The 21,801-nt window shown below is 46.8% G+C and overlaps 1 protein-coding gene across 2 annotated transcripts; it reads left to right on the top strand.

The window, feature by feature from the left end:
* The first annotated feature begins 439 nt into the window (after window positions 1-439).
* Window positions 440-20,547, top strand: aebp2 (AE binding protein 2). Of its 2 annotated transcripts, none has more exons than XM_076296532.1 (8): window positions 440-1,043; window positions 6,978-7,194; window positions 8,225-8,332; window positions 8,968-9,154; window positions 10,311-10,435; window positions 13,321-13,388; window positions 16,758-16,871; window positions 19,468-20,547. In XM_076296532.1, the coding sequence occupies exons 1-8, from the start codon at window positions 517-519 to the stop codon at window positions 19,478-19,480; spliced, it is 1,359 nt and encodes a 452-aa protein (XP_076152647.1). In that variant the 5' UTR covers window positions 440-516; the 3' UTR covers window positions 19,481-20,547. The 2 variants fall into 2 exon arrangements, with proteins under 2 accessions (XP_076152647.1, XP_076152645.1); XM_076296530.1 differs by having other exon boundaries at window positions 10,293-10,435.
* The last annotated feature ends 1,254 nt before the right edge of the window (window positions 20,548-21,801 follow it).

Below are 21,801 nucleotides of genomic sequence, written 5' to 3'. Positions count from 1 at the left end.
CACCTTGCTTTGGCCACTCAAGATGTTCACATGGCAAAGGGCATTGGCCTACGCTTTGATTCTGTTTTCTTTTTTTCTCATGCTTGAGAACTGTTATATTTGTACCTTTAGTTTTGTTTTAACCACTACAACCTTTATGGGTATTCCCAGGCTATTTCACTAGGCCGAGGGAACAACCATATTCACTGGTCTATCTATGAGCAGATAATAGATTACGCTTTACGTCAACGAATTTCATAGCAATAGTTAAATTTGAAAATCACGACTTTTCTCAATTTAAAACTCAATCTAAAAGTGCTAACTTCTGCAAGACGCCGTTGTATTGTTAAAACTGAGAACACGTGGAAACATTCACAAACGAAATGGCTACGTCATGAGTCTCCGCCTCTCACGTCCCTGTTCAACCTCTCGTGGTGCATCTCTCGAAGCTGGTTGGGGAACGAGAGCGCACGTAGAGACTATCGTTCTGGCTTAACTTCGTGGGGGTACAAATCGAAAAGCTTTTAACGATTAAAAATGGCTACCACTTCCACCGATGGCACGGATCAGGAATCCTCTCCTCCAGGCGATCAAAATCGAACTCTGGAAACTGAGAAAAGCGAACAGAAAGCAGAGGGCCTCGCCTCGGAACAGGAACCGGTTGGAAACGACACTGTAAAAATGGACGTGAACGGTGGACAAGAAGGAGCAACAGAGGAGGACGAGAAACCATCGCCCGTACCCGAAGTCTGCCCAGAAACTACACCAACAGCTGTCATCGCTAAGGAGGAAAGCGATGTGGTAAATGATATGGATTGTGACCTTGCGGAATCCGGCAAAAGTCCGGAGCAGAGAAGCCATGCGAGCTGCAACGGCACCGGCGACGGGACGGGGGAGCCGAAACAAGAACAAAGGGAAGAGAACGTGTCCTCTCCAAGCGATTGCATGAAGAGTAAAGCCGATGATTGCACGGATAAAACCGATCATGGCATAAAGAGACGAGCCAGCGTAGAAATGTCTTCGTCCGACGGAGAGCCTTTGAGTAGAATGGATTCAGAAGACAGGTTTGTGTACACGCATGAAAGCGTAATTAGTTAAGACATATAGCCTCCATCACAACTTCGGCGACACTGCACTGATGGTGCATATGTGGGCTGCTGATTGATTCACGATAATGGCTAAAGTTAACGCTTCAGTTGAGTTACTATTGTTGCTAAACAAGATACATTGTGCCTTGTCCTCCGGCGTCGACCTAACGGTGGCCCCAAAGTTCTTTTTCAGCTCTGACTGTTTTTACCTTTTGTTTCTCAAGTTCGATGGAACTTATGTTCGTTATGTCAGTGTTTCCATTGGGATGATTAATTGCAGAACTGTGGAAATCATTTGCTTAGGTAGGCCTTCGTTCTGACACTCGATTTCCTTATTTACCCTGTCGCTTACATCGATAGACTAACAAAATTATTTTGCACGGAGCTAAAAATAGTCTTTTGTTGTGATGAAGCTTGAAGACAGACCAGATGATGGTAGAGGCTTACAAATTGCATGCCTCGATATTAGTGACTGTTTTAAAACGTTATACACTTCCTTTGTCACTACTCGAGTAGAGTGAAGTTTATCCTTTTTATTTACACGACCTATTACAATTCTGTGTAGAAAATGTATCCCTCAACCCAGCCAGAACGAGTAAGAAACATACATTGCACTAAATGCATATAAGTCGTCAAAAATGGAAAAAAGTGCATTTTTAATTTATTCGTGGACAAGTTGTTGGTCATGTCCCCTTCGAGGTGGTCGTCAAAAACAGTTTTTTTTTTTTTTTTTTTGCTCGGCCTCCTAATGGCTGAAGAAAAAAAGTGTTCAAAATTGGCCATATGGGACATCACAGCTGCATTGTCAGCTTCAAATGATAAATTGACAGTAACGGTTCTGTCATTAAGGCAAATTACACAAACTAGTCATAGGCTACGGGAATTTCTAGACCGACTGACAGAATGAAGTCTCTTTAAACTCCTACACATTTAAACCGCACCTGTCACATGGGGAAGTGCCAAAGCAGACTTTTCTCAAAACACATGTCGTTTCTCCATACTAGATACAAGAAGTCAAGAACTTGGCATTAGATCATCACAATTCTGTGAAATCACAGTGTAGGTTCTATCTGCTGGCCTATTTTTCTCAGACTTTAGCGTTTAGCCTCCCACTGCATATGGAAAGGGCGCAGAACGTTTTGACTGGGTTACACCAGCTAGTCTTTTAATTGGCCTCCTTTTGACAGAAGCCTTGGGTCAGCCACTGGATTCTGCTTGGCTTGTCAGCAGCCTCAGCGAGGACATAATTCAGCCCCTCCACTGTCCCTGATGCAGCTGTTGCTGCCTTTTTTCCTCCCCTCGTCCTCCTCCTCCCAGAGTGCTTTGGGGAGAAGCTAATTCTTCCCATTTCCCTTCCCTGTTAAGCACTCCCAGTGGGTCGCTCAGATGCTTGGGTTGTGATGGAGAGATTGGATGGATTTGTTTGTGAGGAGGTTGATGGACAGAACATGGGGAGAGAAAGAATGGTCAGAGGGAGAAAGAGGAGGTATAGCCTACATGAAGGAAAATGGAGATGGGGGGAGAGAGACAAACTCTGTGAAGAAAGAAAGTGTGGCAGTGGCACATAATGAGAGAGAGAGAGAGTGTGAGAGAGATGGGCCACTAGCTGAGAAAAGATGACAAAATGGAGGGGTGTTGTCAGGCTTAACATACACTATGAAAGAGAAGAAAATCCATTTGAGGAGGATAGGAGACAGATAAATCACAGAAAGCTGGTCACACAAGAGACTGAGGCCAGACAGTGGAGAGAGGGGGGGGGGCAGGGAGCAGACTCTTAAAAAGAAAGGAGTAGAGAGAGAGAGAGAGAGAGGGTGAGAGAGAGAGAGACGAACGGACAGAGAGGGAGAGAGCGAGAGTCCTCTCTGTTTCCGTGTCCCGGGGCTTTGTCCGTGAGGGCCGTGAGGGGAGTGGGCTGCAGATCTGCGAGTGTGAGAGCGGAGGCCTTGAGCCCTGCTGTTTGGGCAGCTGGAGGGCCTGAATGTAACTTTTGTTCCCACTCCTGGCAGCAATCCGGCCGCCACGGCAGAGCCCCACCACAGCTGCCCCGTCCACTGGGTGTGTGTGTGAGGGGGGGGTTGCACACATGTAGATGTTCAACCAGATCCTCTGTCTTATTTCTCATTGTTGGGTCTGTGTGTTGGTACGTGTGGGTGTGGGTGTGTGTGTGAGTAAGTGGGTGTGTGGCCTCTATCATTGGTTCCCAAAGACTGGGTCGCGACCCACAGGTGGGTCGTAGGAGATTAAATTTGGGTCGCCAGCATAGCATAGTGACAATTTATGTTGTGTAATACCCCTAGCTTATACCTTATATAGCTTAGGAAAGCTAACAGCTTTCTATTAGGATCTAGTTTGTTAACTACCAGTCATGAGTTGGGTCGAGTTGAGTCTGTCATTTTTAAAAAGTGGGTCCCCAGAAAAAAAGTTTGGGAAACACTGGCCTATATGATACTTTTTATTCATTTATGGAAGTGGAAGATTGTTAATGTATTGCCTTTCATGTCTGTTTACTACAGAGGCAGACTATATGTGTGTGCGTGTTGTATGTAGGCTTTCTGTGTACGTGGTTATATTGGTGGTGTGTGCTGGAGGCTGGGTCTGTGGTGGTCAGTGGCTCCTGTCCGGCAGTGCCCCCTATGCTCCGGCAGTTTGTCTTGCTGCTCTTGTAATTAGTGCAACTGTGGTTGGAAGCGCAGCTGTGGTTAAGCGAGTCTCCAGAGTTATGGGTAAGCATAACACTCGCTCACACGCTGTGCGCTAACTGCTGGATCCTAACCGCTTCACTCTTCAACTCCTCGCCACCAGCGCCGAGCCTTTATCACGACAGAGCTCAAAAGGGGGGATTAGACGACCTCAGTTTCACTTTTGACAGATTGTCAGGCTCTCACGTTTCAGGTAAGCGGGTTTTGTTGAATCGAGTCGTTGCTCAGCTGCTTCAGGGAGTAAAGGTCAAAGACAGTTAATTTGGCTACACCTTCAAATTCCCCACAAGTGAGTTGGTTGGTGCAGTCAGTGAAGATGAAGTCTAGGCCAGACTTCACAGAAGAACAGTGCAAAGAGATGAAGTCATATCAAGACCGAAGGAGTGGGATTGAAGATCATATTTTTATTCGATATTGAACGGTGCAATACGAGTGATGGACCTGGACTGTATCATGTAGGTTTTTCGGCGCTTAATGGCCTTCCCCTGAATCCTTTTAGATGTCTCCTAACACCACATTTGTGTCTGCCCTCCACCCTGCAACTGTCTGCCGTGCCCATGCCCTGGTCAGTGCAGAGGTCTCCCACTGAGCGTCATGCTGGCCGCTAAACGCTCACACGCACTAGGGCAACCAGATGTGTCCAGAACGGCTCCTGCTGTTCCCCAGGTGCAGCGCAAACCGAGCTGCTCTCCTGTCAGTCTCCACACACACCCTCCCTCCCTCCCTCCGGCCAGGCGAGAGACGCCCCCATAAAACTGCCCAGTGGAGGCACCGCTCTGAGCCTAAGTCGAGTCAGATGCGATGTCTTGTTTCAGACGTGTAGACACACACACACACACACACATGTGCATGTGTTTCCGTTCTGTAATGAAAGCCATGAGAAGGAGCAGTTTTGGCTGATGGTCAGGTTGGACAGAGTGAGCGAGAGGGAGGTGGACAGGGGGAAGTAGTGGCCAGAGAGCTGGCCTCGGTAGCACCCCGTCATCTTGTTTATGGGTGGACAGGAACGCGTGGGAGCATGCTGCCTGTGTTGCACAGATGGGCTGTCTCACCAACGCTCTTGCTCGCCCGCCTTCCTTCTGTCTGTTCAGGGTTTTCATCTTGGCATCTGCCTCTCTCTCTCTCTCTCTCTCTCTCTCTCTCTCTCTCCTCCCTCTCTCTCTCTCTCTCTCTCTCTCTCTCTCCCTCTCTCCCTCCCTCCCTCCCTCCCTCTCCTCTCTCTCTCTCTCCCTCTCTCTCTCTCTCTTCTCTCTCTCTCTCTCCTCTCTCTCTCTCTCTCTCTCTCTCTCTCTCTCTCTCTCTCTCTCTCTCTCTCTCTCTCTCTCTCTCTCTCTCTCTCTCTCTCTCTCTCTCTCTCTCTCTCTGTCTGTCAGTTCCACTCAAAGAAGCTTTTTTAAGCATTGCTCTCTCATCACAGAGTACTGCCAAAGCAAGTGAAAAGAAACATGAAAGTATAAGAATAACAGCAGTGGAAACAAAGGAGGAACAAATAAACAAGAGAAGAATATCAACAGCTCTATCAAGCGTCTTTATTTCTCTCTCTCTCTCTCTCTCTCTCTCTCTCTCTCTCTCTCTCTCTCTCTCTCTCTCTCTCCTGCCCCATTCATACACTCCAACAAGCTCACTGTAGAGATCGTACATCGCAGATAATCACTAGCTTGGAGGGCGGTAGTGTGGTTGTTTCAAGGCATAATTGTGTCCTCTCCTTCAGACATCTGCCTCTGGTCATAGGTCTGGCCCACCACACACACACACACACACACACAGATGCACACGGTGTGTCGTGTCCTCAGGAAGCCAGACAGGTGGAGATGTGCTGACTCGCAGGCCCTGTAACATTCGTTCATCACCTTCAAAACCACATGTGAGTGTGCAAGCCCCTGCTGCAGTGCGTGGGGTGTTAAAGAGGCCAGGTTGCTGAGGCCGACCAGAGCCACGCGGTCGGTCATGCACACACACACACGAACACACACACGCACACTCCACCACTACCACCACCAGCAGAAGCACACGGTGTCTCAGACACGGCTAGCTGCCTCTGAATGGGCCACAGCACATGGAAGCTGCCGGAGACTCCAGCGAAGGGCCCCGCTGGTTTTTCTTTTCTCTCTCTCTCCTTGTTGTTGTTGTGGGTGAGCTCACCAGCCAGTCTCTCCCTCCCTCCCTTCCTTCCTTTCTTCTGTTTTCCCCCCTATCCTCCAAATCCCTCTATTCCTTCGCTTCCAGCCATCAGCACCCCCCCCCCCCCATCATGCCCACGACGGAGGGCTGAGTTTGGGCCGCGTCCCTCCCCGCTGCTGCCTATTCAAGTCCATTTAGGCCTCTTCACGCTCCTTCAATAGCATTACTACTGCACAGAGAGAGTAGAGGGGGGGGGGGGGGGTGAAAAATCCTAAGTGGAAAGATCTGGACAAGTGCAAATGAGAGACAGAGAGCTACACGTGCAGAAAGAGCACAAAAGGTGTGAGAGAAAGAAAAAAAAATGGAGAGAAGTGTAATAAGAGGAGACGGAGACCAGAGTGCTAGAGACAATTTGGTATGTATAGAAGCCACGCTGGACGGCTCGGACCTTAAAAGATCTCGGGAGAGAGTCGGAGCACAAAAGATGGAGACGCTGTTGTATGTGCTACTCGAAGGCCCACTCTGCTAGTGGTTGAGCGTGAGCCCAGAGCGTCCAGTGCAGCTGCAGGTCTGGCCCTCTCTTCAGGCGGCCGGGAGCCTCTCGCTGGGCCTCCCTGTGGTCTGGGCCAGCGCTGGTTCACTTGGCCAGTGTAAATAGGCAGGCGTGTTTTATGTAAGCAGCGTAACTCGGCATGGCTGTGCTGGTGCAAACAAAGGCCTGGAGAATAGCACTCTGGAGAGCGGTGGTCCTGAAGGCACGTTTGTGTGTATGTGTTTGGTAAGCACTGTCCACAATCTGTGTGTGTGTGTGTATGCTCAGCTGTCAAGTCTTAGGGCCTCAGGCCTTTAGTATCAGCAGAGCTTTGGACATTGGGCCTGACATGGCCCTTGTAATGACCAGGGATTCACAGTGCCCGCAGATGTTTTGTCATGACCACACAAACTAGCAGAACATGGTCGTTATGCATCACACAAGTGTTGTCACTGTCAACTGTGTTTGTGAGCGCAGTTGTTTTGAGAAGCTTCTTGATTGAGCTTTCTGTGTGTTATCTGATCTTGTAATAATCATGTAGTGTGTGTGTGTGTTCAGTATCAGCAGCACTCTTATGGACCTGGAGAGCACAGCGTCCAGCGGCCGCTCCACGCCGGCCATGATGAACGGCCACGGCGGCACGGCGGTCCCTGCCCCCAAGGGCTCCTCGTCGTCCTACCCGTGCTGCTGGGACCAGTGCCACATGCTGTACAGCAACAGCCCTGACCTGGCCGAACACATCCGCGGCACACACGTGGACGGCCAGCGAGGAGGGGTCAGTCTCTCTGTCTGTCTGTCTGTTTGTCTCTGTCTCTCTGTCTGTCTCTCTGTCTGTCTGTCTGTCTGTTTGTCTCACTGCTTGCCTGTTTGTTTAGAACGGTCCTGCAGTCTCACATGACATACTCGACCTCCTTTCTGTGTTTTTATTGCTCTCTCCATTTGTTGTTGCTTGTCTTCCTCTCTACTCGGTTGCTCTCATGGCCTCTTCTCCTCATCCCTCCATCCCTCTGTTCCCTGGGGCTATGCAAGTACACATGTGAGTGGGTCTGCTTGCATCGAACAGTGCCTGTAGCATCGTGTTCTGCAAGTTGCTCACTTTTTTTGTTAGTCAGGAGGAGTATGCCTTTACAAGGATAAAATACACACACACACACACACACACACACACACACACATACAGAAAGAGATGCAGACACACATACATATTTTACTTGCAATAACCTTTTCACTAGTTCTCTTCTCTCTGTCTCGTTCTCACTCTCCATACCACAGTCTCAGGAGGGCTGAACAGACCCACACAGTCTCTCTCTCTCTCTCCTTTCTCTAGCTCTCTCTCTCTCCCTTGCTGTCTCTGTATCTGTCCATCATGTGCTCTCTCCTCTCTCCACCTGGTTGCTAGCGCTGTATCTGCTCTTGGCGGTAAAAAAAGCCCAGCTGCAGACACGAGTTCAAATGGTTGTCAGCCCTTCTCTCTGCTCCCTTTGTTCCCACTATTCTCGTTTCATCCTCCTCCTGTCTGCGTGGAACTTTTTCACAACTTTTTTTTAACCTTTAGCATGAAAAAAACTATACCTTCATGCCAGAGGTTGTCGGAGTGTGTATAATGTTGACTATGGCGCGAGTTGCTTCAGGCTAACTTTGTCTCTGTGCAAACTTTAAACACACTCCCTCACACATACACACTCACTCATGCATAACCATCACATACTCACACACACACACTAGCACAGGCGTACAGGTGGTAGTGAGCTACTGGTTAACATTCTAGTGTGTGTGTGTGTGTCTGTGTGTCTTTCTCTTTGCAGGTGTTTGTGTGCCTATGGAAAGGCTGTAAGGTGTACAACACGCCCTCCACCAGTCAGAGCTGGCTTCAGAGACACATGCTATCCCACAGCGGAGACAAGCCCTTCAAGGTAAATAAGACTGCTCATGCACCCACACAGAGAGAGAGAGAGAGTACTAGAGGTGTTCTCTCTCTCTCTCATTCGCTCTCTCTCTCTCATTCGCTCTCTCTCTCTCTCTCTCTCTCTCTCTCTCTCTCTCTCTCTCTCTCTCTCTCTCTCTCTCTCTCTCTCTCTCTCTCTCTCTCTCTCTCTCTCTCAGGCACAGACACACTCACAAACTCACAAACTGGTCTAAAGAGGTGTGGGGGGATAGAGCTTTTGCCTCTACTGCCCCCAGACTCTGGAATGCTCTTCCAAATTAGCATTGGGTTTGCTAATTTGTTTAGATTTGTTTTTGGGTGACCACAAATTTTATTTGTTTAAATTATGTTTAATTGTATCCGTTTTATTTATTTTTTTATTTTTCATGCACCTTTCTGGTGAAGCACTTTATGATCCTGTCTGAAAAGCACTATAAAATTAAATGTACTTACTTATTTACTCTGTAAATTTATATTTAATTATTTTATCCTGCACCATTTAATAAATATTCACTAAATTTAAGAAATTGAAGAACTGACCTGTACCTGTTTTTTGTACGTCATAACAACACCGCTAGGAACTCTATCGTAGAAGTTTTCTGAATCCCCTTCTTTCCTCAACAGTGTGTGGTTGGGGGTTGCAATGCCACCTTTGCCTCCCAGGGGGGGCTAGCGCGCCACGTGCCCACCCACTTCAGCCAGCAGAACTCCTCCAAGATGTCCAGCCAGGCCAAGCTGAAGGAGGAGTCGCCCTCCAAAGCAGGCATCAACAAACGGAGGAAGCTGAAGAACAAACGTCGACGCTCGCTGCGTATGTGTCCATCCCTGTCTCTCTCTCTATCTGTCTGTCTGTCTCACTCTCTCTGTCTCTCTCTCCACTTTACCCACAGCACTCGTGTCCTGAAAGGTTCTCTTCCTCTGTCTCCTCTTTTTCTCTTGTCTGCTCCTGGATGAGGTCTTTTCTTTTTCATCAAACGTTCCTGGGTGTTTTTCTCTTCACTCTTCTAGTCCTAGTGATTCATCGCTCTTAAGGGTCCTTGCACACTTATTCCACTGGGTCAGACACAGGCACAAGAGTGGGGGGACACCGATCGCTTCCTTGAGTTAGATTTGCTATCTTCTCACTGGCTGGCTGGTGTGGATTTGCCATGACGGCACTTCCAAACCACCATGCGTGTTGGCACCAGGGGAGCTAACCGATAAGGTGGACCACAGCCATAGTTGGATGAAAAAAAAAGTGTGTGTGTGTGTTGGTGAAGGTGAATGTGTGTGTGTGTTTGTTGGTGAAGGGGTGTGTGTGTGTTTGTTGGTGAAGGTGTGTGTGTGTGTGTGTTGGTGAAGGTGAATGAGTGTGTGTGAGGTTATGTGCTTGTGAGAGGAAGTTGGCTGCTGGAGACTAACTGCTGCAGTGCCAGTGTTTTAATGTGGTCACGAGTGTGTGCGCAGTGTGTGTGTGTGTGTGTGTGTGTTTGTGTGTGTGTGTGTGTGTGTGTGTGTGTGTGTGTACGCACCAGGCCTCGGAAACACTTCAGCTGGGCGAGACTGCACTTGGCCTCCCAGCAGCACTGTGGCGGACACACACACACACACACACACACACACACACACACACACACACACACACACACACACACACACACACACACACTTGAATGAGCACAGCAGTTGCACACTGTTTAGATCATTTTAATGTGTCGAAGCAGTGTCATCAATCAGTCATCAACGTTTGTGATTAGGTTTAGATTTTAAAGCCTTTTCCTTTAATGTCGGTAACAACTCATTCAGTGAGATATACACAAACAATAAAGCCCCAGAGATACCTAAGAGCTGAGAGAAGGTCTTAAATTGCTGGCTTGAGGGTTGTAGTAGGAAGCACCTAGTAAGCCATGGCTTCCCTCTCGTCTAAACGTGTCCAGCTGTTTTAACGTTCCCCTTCTCTCACCGCACAGTCTCTGTCCTTCCCGCAGCGCGGCCACACGACTTCTTCGACGCCCAGACGATGGACGCCATCCGGCACCGAGCCATCTGCCTCAACCTGGCCACCCACATCGAGAGCCTGGGCAACGGCCACAGCGTAGTCTTCCACAGCACGGTAAGAGTCAGTACTGCCGAGTGAACACCAGGGGGCACCAGAGCACCAACTTTCCCACAAACACTCCTTCAGTGTGGAGTCTAAACCACTACTAGGTAACTAGTAGGCCTGTGTGTGTGTGTGTGTGTGTGTGTGTGTGTGTGTGTGTGTGTGTGTGTGTGTGTGTGTGTGTGTGTGTGTGTGTGTGTGTGTGTGTGTGTGTGTGTGTGTGTGTGTGTGTGTGTGTGTGTGTGTGTGTGTGTGTGTGTGTGTGTGTGTGTGTGTGTGTGTGTGTGTGTGTGTGTGTGTGTGTGTGTGTGTGTGTGTGTGTGTGTGTGTGTGTGTGTGAGCCCCATCATTGGTACATATTAAGTTGTTCAGTAATTCCATCTTTTACCCTTTTTTTACTCTCTTTGTAGTTTAGAAGTATAGATGAGTAGTTGCGCTTGCAATTATTTTGCACCCACACATCTTATCACACACACTTACAGACACACAGAAAAACAAAACATTAGGGATTTGTTTACAGTGTCCAGACCTCTGGCTGCACTAGACAAAGGCAGGGCTCCCCTTGTCTAATAATTTCCTTCAGAATCAGACCAAATCTCCTGAGCCGTCCACATACCTCTGCAACTCCCACCACTGCGTCCCTCCCACAGAGTGACCCAGGCTGACGGCCGGCTTGGCATCTCCCCTGTAATGCTCTGCTTTACTTGATAAATGAGGACAAATCCCGCAACTCTCACAAATTCTTCCTTGTTAATAATTCCTAATTTATCTAAATATAAACTGTCTTTATTTAATAGCTCTTAAGACCTTAATAAGCTTAAAATCACAGTTGTATGTGCGTGTCCAGAGGACTGTGGTCTATTTGTGTCCGCAGCAGGCTTCTGTAGTTACAGCCCCATGGGACTGGAGCTCACCCCTGTGAAAGATTAATTAAAGAGCTAATAAAGTGGCTGGCAGCTTAGTGGCCCTCCTACGTACAGGCACATGCACAGGCACGCTTGTTCTCCTATCTCACACAGGCAGACCGGCTCGTACACATTCACACCAAGGAGTGTACACACACACACACAGGCTGAGCCAGACTGTTTATGGAGCCTGACCACAACACTGACTCTACCCCTACACACATAGCTGAAGTTCCTCCTCAAGATCAGCTTCCTGCTCAACAAGTAAGGGATGATGGACGACGCGGCGTTCGGTTTACAGAAATGAATGCACATTCGAGGTGGTAAAACGGCCCCGACGCGCAGCGGAGGTTTCGAGTAAGCGTTCCGCACCTCGTAAGTGCATTTATTTCTGTGAACCGAACGCCATGGAGTAGGGCTGTCACTTTTGTGAAAAAATCCTGTTCGATTTTTGAGACATAAGTGTTCATTGAATCGATTGTAAAATCAATTTTTTATGTCTAAAGACGTTTCCATTTTCAACGCCAAATATAGGCCAATCCACAAACAACTAACAGGCATTAGGACCAACGTAAAGAGGGCGCTTGTAGACGCAAGCCAGCAATATTTCTGATGATTTATTGGCGTTAGTTTCGTGCACAATGACAAACAGAAGTGCAACATTCTCGAAAACCAGTAAGCCGAGTGGACTGCCATTACATCAGTGACATGACTGCAGGCTTTAACGTAGCTGTGTCTGTGTTTACGATTATAAATGTCAAACAAATTTCGCCTACGTAGAACTCGATTGCACAGTTTGCGTAGCCTACCGCTTTGTTCTTCTCCATAGTTTGATATACCAAAAATCCAAAAAAGTACTTCCACATCGAACTCCTCAAGTTATTAGGGCCTATCACTCGTCTCTCTACATGTCGCACAGGTTGATCGCGTTGTCCTCCATTTTTTGGCAAAACACGAGCAGCACAGCTGCTGATTGAAACGGCTGTTCCCGGTGCGTAAACTTGGTGGGAATTTTGGCTTTTGCAATGCTTACTGCACTTCGGAATTCTTTTATATTCTTATATTCTTGTTTGTGAATTTTGTTACATCTATCTTTTTTATTTGTTTATTTCGTTTAAAATTAATAGTGTAAATATTTGGTTAAAATCGATTCCCTATTTTAGTTTTCGAAACTTGTGTTGTTTGGTCCAATCGATTGTGCAATCGATTTTCGAACGTAAAGTGACAGCCCTACCGTGGAGTCTATTATCCCGCTTATTCCACTGTTGCCACTTGCGTTGTGTTCATTTCCTGTTATAATGTAAACGTTTTAATTGCTAACACAGTCTTGTTTGTTGGCTATAACTACTTCTTTTAATCAACTAATTTCTCAACTTGCAGGACAAACTGCCGTTACTAGTTCTAAATGGATGTTTGCTATGGCCAAAGGCCAGTCGTTAGTTCCATCTCTCCTGTTGTCAAGCGGGCATATCCCAGGATTCTGATTAACCTTATCTTTGAAACATCGCTATTTTACTTAGCTTACTGCCATCCAACTAGCTAAAAGCCACCTCTGTCATATGCTACAATGTTGCTATGTCCTGAACGTCTGTATTTTACAGCTCGGATGCCATGTGACAGATCATTTAAACTTCACAATGAGTTCAGTGAATTAATATACGGCCAAAAAAAATGGATCTATTTCATACAGTAGGTGTGCAAATAACATATGGTTAATACACGTTCTAAACAACGCAGGATAATGGGAAATTCAACCAACAAGGCCAACAAGGAATCCAACCTTTTCTTACTGTTGTCTCTCTCTCTATATATCTCTTATCTCTGTCTCTTATGACGACATGGCATTTAGGAAAATCAATGAGCTAAAAAGTGAAATATTATTATAATGTATGGGTTTAGGTGACTTGCTTGTCTTTCTATTATTTTAGGTGTTGGCTTTGTCTCTTTTCGTTATTTATGTTTTTATTTTTTTATGCATTTTTTTTGTCTCAGGTGATCGCCAGGCGGAAAGAGGATTCTGGGAAGGTGAAGGTTCTCCTACACTGGACTCCTGAGGACATGTGAGTAGAGAGAAGAAGAAAAAGGGATAGAGACAGAGAGATGGAAGGAGAGAGAGAGAGAGAGATAAGGAGAGGGGGGGGAGAGCGGGAGGGAGAGAGAGAGATAAGGAGTGGGAGTGGGAGAGTCTCAGACCCCTGGCCTCTCCACCATTTTGCCTCCTAAAATGTCAGCTGTTGAGCCGGCTGTGAGTCAGGAAGGAAGCTGGAGTCTGTGCTCTGTGTGTGGGGTCTGGCCGGCTCACTGCTGAGTCACACACACACACACACACACTTTGAAAGCGACACACACACACATTTTGAAAGGGGGACACACAAAATCTCTGAAAGAACCCTATAGCCACATTTACGCACACACACACACAAATGCGCTCACATATTCACATGCACAGAATCTTTGAAAGAGGCATGAACACACATGCATTACAGAGAAAGTGGCCACACTTAATATGTGCATGTACACACACACTCACACACACACACACGCACAAACACAGACGTATAATCTTAAGCGGATCTGGCTGTGGTCAGCCATTGATGTAACGCCACTTCAGCTGAATGTTGCATGATGGTGCCAGCACTCAGGCGGTACCAGCTTAATCCAGTTCCTGTTCCTGGGCACACGCCGACGCCCCACTCCACTGAGCCAACCCCCAGCCACTGAGCAGAGCCCAAATCAGGTTGTGTCCTTGTTTGTGTCTACATGTTATAAAACAGTCATGTAGACCGCAGCCTGTTTCCGTAACAGTATACTTGTAAGAAGCCTACTTATAATAAACACGTATGTCACTACATGTTTTTAGCATCCTACAATGATATCCTTATGTGCTATGGGATGTCACTACATGTTTTTAGCATCCTACAATGATATCCTTATGTGCTATGGGATGTCACTACATGTTTTTATGTGCTATGGGATGTAGCTACATGTTTTTAGCATCCTACAATTTTGCGTTGAAATCGAGCCAGTTAGTTCAGCTTAGTCCAGCAACGATGGACCTGTTTCAGCCTCGTGTGATACAAGTGAATGGACCTGTCTGAAGGCCCATGTCCCCCATGCTCGGGTAGCATGTGTTTTTCACTTGTACTGTCTGGGCTATCAGCCTACGAAGTCCTTTGCCAGGCCCCTCTACGCATTATCAGTGCGGCCTCGAGTCTCTTTTTGTCTTTCATCGAACTCTATATCCATCACTCCACTCATCATTCTGTCAGGATGATGGGCGGCGGACCTCCCCACAGAGTGGACCGCACGCTGGTCTGCGGAGAAGACGATGTGCCTCTCCATCAGCGGGTTAGCCCACTGGCCTGCTAGCGTCGGCAGCCAGGCCCTGCGGAACCCTCCATTCTTCACCAAGAAAGCCGAGCGATTTTCGCGGAAAAAGCAATTGATGGAAACAGAACATCCTCTTTTTTTCCCTCTCTCTCTCTCTCCCCCCCCTTTAACTCCGAGGATCTTGGCAGCTTCTCCCATAAGGCAATATTTATGTGCTCTTTCGGCGTCCTCTCTCCAAAGAAATAGGAATGCCTGATATTTTTTTTATCTGTCTCTCTCTCTCTCTCTCTCTCTCTCTCTCTCTCCCCCTCTCTCTCGTAGCCCCTCGCCGTGATGTGGTGGGGCTCACGGCAAGGCTGATGGATTGACCCCAAAAACACTCCGCACTTCCTCTCTCCGCTTGGCCAATATCTGGGGAAAATGGGGAAAATATCTACGGGCCTTCTCAGAGCTTTCTGCGAAAGAGCTCTTGGTCTGACGGTTAGAAGGCAGGAGAGAGAGAGAGATGGGTGGAGAGAGTAGGACAAACAGCCCTTTTTTGTACTGTTCCCCTCCCTCTTGTGGTCTCCACACACACACACACACACACACACACACACACACACACACACACAAACACCTCCCCATGCATGAGCCCTCCCCTCAAGGCTAGGTCTTGTATACCTGTCAATGAGAATTATGGGCCCCAGGTCCTGAGGAGAATATTGCATTTCTGAGGGGTCAGGCAAGCGGCCTCTAGCATTCGATTTCGAAGAGCAGCTGGACTGACTCACCGCAGGCAAGAGGCTACATACCCACCTCTGGTGCCTGATCCCCAGGAAACGCACCACTGGTCAGAAAGCGCCTGCCGGACGGCCCTTTTTGAATGTGCTTTGTGCCTCGTTTATCAGTGTCAGAGTGACCGAGTTCCATGTGTGTCCATGGCAGAAAATCGATGTGGTCCCTTCAGTGTCTTTCTTGGATTTCTGTCACTTTCTTTCTCATTCTCTCTCTACCCCCTCTCATTGTTCATCTTTCTCCCTCTCTCTTTCTCTCACCCTCACCCCTTTTCCTTCCTCCTCTCTTTACTGCGTTGTCTCCATCTCTGTCTCTCTACCTGCTGTTCCTCTTGTGTCCAGAGACTCTATGAGGGGCACTTGTACAGGAGCACCTGACCTGTCCTGAGTTAACCACAGCTCACAACGAGAAGTTTCTCCTGGCTGAAAACAACCAGAATGTGTTTTCGTGTGTGAGAGTGAGATGGGAGGAAAGAATGAGCGAGAGGTTTGCCTTGATGTCTGGCCAGTACACCTCTCCAAGACTCTCCTGAGTGGAAACCAAGTGGCCCCCCATCACCCTGATGAGATGACCAATAATACTTGGATCAAAAAATGTTTATCTCTTTAAAAGAAAACCCCAAGTGCATAGCTGGGATTGAGTTTGAACAGGGTTCTACTAGCATCAGCATTCCTGCACTCCTCTCAATTCCAATGTTGTTCTCATTAGAAGCATCCAGGAGGCACTTTTCGTGTGTGTGTGTATGTGTGTGTGTGTGTGTGTGTGGTCAAAGTAGCAACTCGTTCGTCTCGGGTAGTGTTTGTGCGTGGTTGCTTTGCGATCTTCTTGTTGGTGCGGTTTTTCTCCTCCTGTTCAAGACTGGCGCGCACGCTCTCTCCTCCTGGGAACTTCTATTCTGAGGCAGCCATCAATCTGCGCCTGAGGAATGCCTGTCGGGCGGAGCGATAACACAGAAAAGTTGTGCCTCCCGGGAGACACTTTCTTTTCAAGCGTACATTTCTGGGTCATGAAAACAAGTCGAACCCAAACAACTGTCTTTCGTGGAATCGGCCCAAAAGTGGAAAAGAGGCGTGTGTGGAGGGGGGGGGGTTGGTGGCCGTTGATCAACAACCTCCGGGCTTCTCTAGTGGGGTTACGTACAGAGTTAGGGATAAATGTGTCTCGTAGGCGGTGTGGTGTGGAAAGATTTAAAATTGATTGTGTGTGTGTGGGAGTATTTCTCTCTTTTTAAAACAACTCATTGGTAGTCCAGGCTTAGATCGTTCAATTAAAGAACACATTCTGACCGTTTGACCCCCGTTTTGCTCGGTCCTCTCCCGCAGCTTGCCGGACGTGTGGGTGAGCGAGAGCGATCGGCCACAGCTCAAGACCAAAGTGGTGCACCTCTCCCAGCTGCCTCAGGACACAGCCGTGTTGCTGGACCCCAACATCTACAGGTGAGACGCCACTTCAGCAATGAGCTCATGTGCACATTCACAGTCAAATGAAGCCCCAAAACCTAAGCATTGCATCTCTTAACTAATGTTTTTAAATAGTTCTACTAGCCCATCACACAGGATGTATGCATGCACACGCACACACGCACACACACACACACACACACACACACACACACGCACACACAGAGTACCCACGATTCGAACAAGGTGCTGAAAATGAATTTTTATAAATGCATATAGACTCTCAATCACACACACACACACACACACACACACACACACACACTGACACTTAGGGTTGGGCACCGAAACACGGTTCTAATATGGCACCAGTGCCGACGCAAACGGTAGTAACTGCATCGAATAACAACATGGATTTCGGTGCCTCATTTCGGTGCTTTTTTTTTTTTTTTTTTACGAGGCATGTCACTGCATGTCATGCGCCATCTCTAACGCCTTGCTCTGATAGCAACACATCCAGATACAGTTAGCTAACATAAACACTGGCACCACATAGGCAAGTGGACAGTGTTTGACAGCTTGCGTGAGCCCAAGTAGCTTACTTTAAAGCGATATCGTGAGCTCCTGTCAAAATCTAGCAGTGGGCCTAACTACACACAAGCAAAAGGCTATGAAACAACATCAACAGTAGGACAGTTACACAATATCCTTGCTAATGCGCTAACTGGCATTTATTTGAAATGTTATCAGCAAAGTTGTAGGCTAAGGTGAAAACTTTATTTCACGGTGTGTTCTAACATAATGGCATGAAATTAATCTTTCATGTGCATGAGGCCCATATAGCGTCACAATGAATATGAAGATCATGTTAAAAGTTAGCTGGCAAAAACATAAATATGTAGGTTACAGTTACATACCTGATGTCACTGAGCTATCAAAGAGGCTACGAAACCATCTCCGTAGGCCTACGTTATAGCTAATTAAACTCAGCTGACTGGTGTTAGCGCATAGCCATAGTTGCTGTTAAAATGCCTACTAGGCTAGCGCTGGGAATCTAAACACTTCAACACCGACATGTAACCTAACAACGTTCAAATCTATTGCGTGTTATGGGTTAACACATGAAATTTCTTGAAGCATTTGGGAACACTGAATTAACTGGAAAGTAGAGTCTGTTAGACTTGCTTGCAAATGCCGTTGTCCATGACCTGGCAGTTCTATGACAAGCTGTTTTAACATACCTTATGGCAAACCGCCTACAATGGGTAAACTTGAAAGCAGAGCTTACCATTGTGTGTGCATGCATGGCAAGCTGTTTTAACATTTGAATGTATTATTCGTAGGAGCAATGACATATTGATAGTAAATTGAATATAACGGTTCAATTTCATGTTCAAATTTGTCTTATCAATAAAAAAAAAGCAATTCATGCTTTAGACCATTTTAATTTAAAACATTTTAAAAACAAAGTACCGGTTCAGGCACCGTTTCGGCACCATTTTAAAAGTATCGATTTAGCACCGGTATCGGATAAAACCCAAACGATACCCAACCCTACTCACACTAGAGCTTTCCAGAAGTTTTTGTAAATGCAGCTGCAACAAATCTGTTTTTAATTAGCACCCAATCGCACAAAAATAATCATTCTTAAAATCTTCTATCAAACTTAGTAAAGAAAAGTATCAGTCTACAATGGACGTCTTCCTGGACTGAGTAAACTCCCAGAGGAATCACTGTCCAGTCCTGTATGTATGGTCAGAGACCCATGACCAATTAATCAATTCATGCTATCACGCTTGTAGACAGTAGTCCTCCAGAGGGACTCCATGGGTCACAGCTGTTTACGCTTGCTGGCAGTTGCAACTCTTTGCCAGCAGATGGCACCCCTCACTGGAAGTTGGAGTGTTGCCGTTTAACACAAGGAGCATCAGGAATGCCGTTAAGGCCAACTATGGCCCTAATAACACACACACACACACTCTTTAATTAGAGTACTTTTCACTGCATTGGCCTTGTGTGTAGTTAACACAGTGGGTGTGTATCCATGTGTCAATAATCCAAAATACATTCATTTCTGCACCTTGTTAAATGTCAATTCCCTTGTCAAATTTCTAATTAGTATTATGTGAGTGGTTGTAAATAAGATGACCACATTGTTTGTATGGAGGCTAACGTGTATGAGGATTCGATGCCCCCCAGTAAGCTGGTATTTGAAGCATCCTGAGAATGCTGTTGAATGCACACTACTGTGGGCGGAAGCCTATGTATCCATGCATGTTAATGACCACATAGTCCCCACACCCCCACTCAACAGCACAACCTGTAAGGATCTCCACATGTGTAGTGTGCATTCAGGAACTTCCTAGACACTCTGCTGCCCCAGTTTAAAAACAAAAAAAACCCCCATCATACCTCAACTGGCTTAGCTTTTCCCAGAAACCCGCATTCTAGAATTCCCCGAGGTCGTGCCCTTTCCCCCACGGCTGGGTTCAGCAGCGGGCCGGCGCTCACCCCGGCCAGCGCTCCCTGCTTGTGCTCCAAATGGGACGCGTGTGCCAGTGCTTGGACTAACGCTCCCGGACTCTTGGTTTTTCTCTCTCTTTTTCCCCCCCTCCTCTCTCTCTTGCCCCAGGATGTTCTTCTAGGCCCGGTGGGAGGCCCGTGTCGTGTCCTGCTGATGTCCGTGGTGTGACGTGAATGACCAGAACAGTCAAAACAGGAGGGTTTCTCTTTTTCATTTGTTTCGTTTTGTTTGTTCGATTTTTGTTGTGTTTTGATTCCCTCCCTCCTCTGTTCTTTGTTTTGTTGTTCAATTTTTGTGTCAATCTATTCTTTTTAGTTTGCCAAAGTATGCAGTGACTTTATTTTGAGGGTTTTCCTTAAAACTATGAAACAAAAAAAAAACGTATCTGGTGCTGAAGTTTTGTCAAAGGCTTGTCTTTTTTTGAATATGTTTTTTTTTTTCTGTAGAACACATAGGATTGAGAAAGCGTTTTTTGCTTTTCCTACACAATGGATTCTTATGTAGAACTTTGTATTTGTAGAAAAACTTGTCACTGTAAATATTCCTGGAGATTTGTAATATATTTTTATACCATGAAAATTTTACTGTACTGTACTTCTGCTGTAGATAGTTCAATCTCATGACCTGTTCTCTCCTCTCTCTTTTGTTTCTGCATTTTGAAGAAAAGCTATTTGTACATAATGTGATAAAGTAGACTTGACACATCCTGTTAATAGCTAGAGCTTTTCTCTCGTCCCTTGGCACAGTAAGTTAAAAGGCAAGATTAAGTGACCTCTCCCTCTCCCTCACCTCAATCCTGTAATTGTGAAGCACTGGTTTGTGTCACCCCTGTGATGGTTCTGCATCTGATGATGAAGCAGATAGTCGGATACAGGTGAAGTACCTCCATCAGGCCAATTCTATCATAGTCGGCATATATGTGTTTTGTTTTTCTGTGTGTGTGTGTGTGTCCATGTATATGGCTGTGCCTGGATCACACACGATGGCAGTATTAAGCTCCGATCTCTGTGGTGCAGGGAGGGAAGGAGTTTGCATGTGGGAAGAGGCTTTGCATAGAAATGTCAGCCGTGAGAATAGCTGTGCTCCTTAGTCTCCCGAGTCGTGAGCACTTCACGTCTTGTCTTAACGTTGCGTAAGATGGGATCTCTAACTCTGTTTTTTTGTAATAAAATGGAATATTAATTTTAAAACGCCACCCGGCTTTGAGTGGGTTTTTCCCTTCTGTAAAATGAATTTGTGTGTTTGTGTGTGTGTGTGTGTGTGTGTGTGTGTGTGTGTGTGTGTGTGTGTGTGTGTGTGTGTGTGTGTGTGTGTGTGTGTGTGTGTGTGTGTGTGTGTGTGTGTGTGTTTTCCCCTACTGACGTCCAAGGAGAAGAGGGACAGTGTTGGTGTGCTGGTGAAGAGGGGGTGGAGTGGCTCTCTTCGGAATGTGGGTAGCCGGGCATCTGGGAATCATTTGCAGGACAATTCGTCGACGAGATGAACTGGGTTGAGTAAGGGGAGGGTCGGGGGATTTAAAAAAAAAAAAAAAAAAAAAAAGGAAAAATTGCAGCGTTACCCTCAGACCAGGCAGTGTGGTGTGCTTGAACAGACAGCTGCCTTCTTTGTCAAATGCACATGTTCACCAGACCCAACCACACTAAGTCTTATGGCTTCCTTTCTTACTAGTAAATACACCCTGACCAAAACATATGGTGCCCTTGAGGTGACGTCAGTGGATTTCGAATAATTTAGAGGCTTCGGCCCAGTGTTTACAAGCCTAATTCCCTTCTCAGGCATTGTGCAAGATGAGATGACCCAGGCCTGTGATTTAGAGGGCTGCTCAGAAGTAACCGGAGCAGTAGACGGGGATAACCCTGCGTTCTCGTCCCCTGACCACAACAATGAGCTTCGTCAAACTGAGTTCACAATCACACTTGGGGATGCAGAGCGTTTTATAACTCACTCTCCTGGTGCTCTGTAGTGAATGACCACGGCTGAAGTGCTCGCAGTGACGAAGGGGCAATTAGAATAAATGTGTGACAGCTGTCTGTGGCCGTCTGTCACGGCACAATGAGGCTGTTTGTGCGGCACTTGCACATTCGCTTGCTAACTCTGCTCAGCCAGGAGCAGACAAAAAGAGCTCTGGGGCCAGGGATTTTTCAGTGCTCGAGTTTTGAAGTGGTGGTGATGGTGTAAGAAAGGGCCGAGATCCTGCATCAGTGAAGCTGCTGGAAAAGATAGGACAGTTTTGAATCTGGATGGGATTCCATGTCTGGATGTGTTTGTGTGGGTTAGAGTCTCAATATCTCGTTTGCTATGTCATTCTAATAGTATGTTAGATGTGTAGTATTTGTCGATTGCTGCCTTTTTGAGGTTTTTGAATATTTGCTCCGTTTCTTTTCCCTCCTTCAGCACGTCAGTGACTGTGTGAAACAGGCAGAGGGCTGAACATTTTTTTGC

Source organism: Alosa pseudoharengus, unplaced genomic scaffold (genome assembly GCF_046254945.1).
Source record: "Alosa pseudoharengus isolate Yale_2024_CS ecotype anadromous, Long Island Sound unplaced genomic scaffold, YU_APseudo_1.1 YU_APseudo_1.1_scf_20, whole genome shotgun sequence".
In the NCBI taxonomy this organism is placed as follows: domain Eukaryota; kingdom Metazoa; phylum Chordata; class Actinopteri; order Clupeiformes; family Clupeidae; genus Alosa; species Alosa pseudoharengus.
The sequence above is the reverse complement of the archived record's forward strand: the minus strand, read 5'-3'. Positions and strand labels throughout refer to the sequence as shown.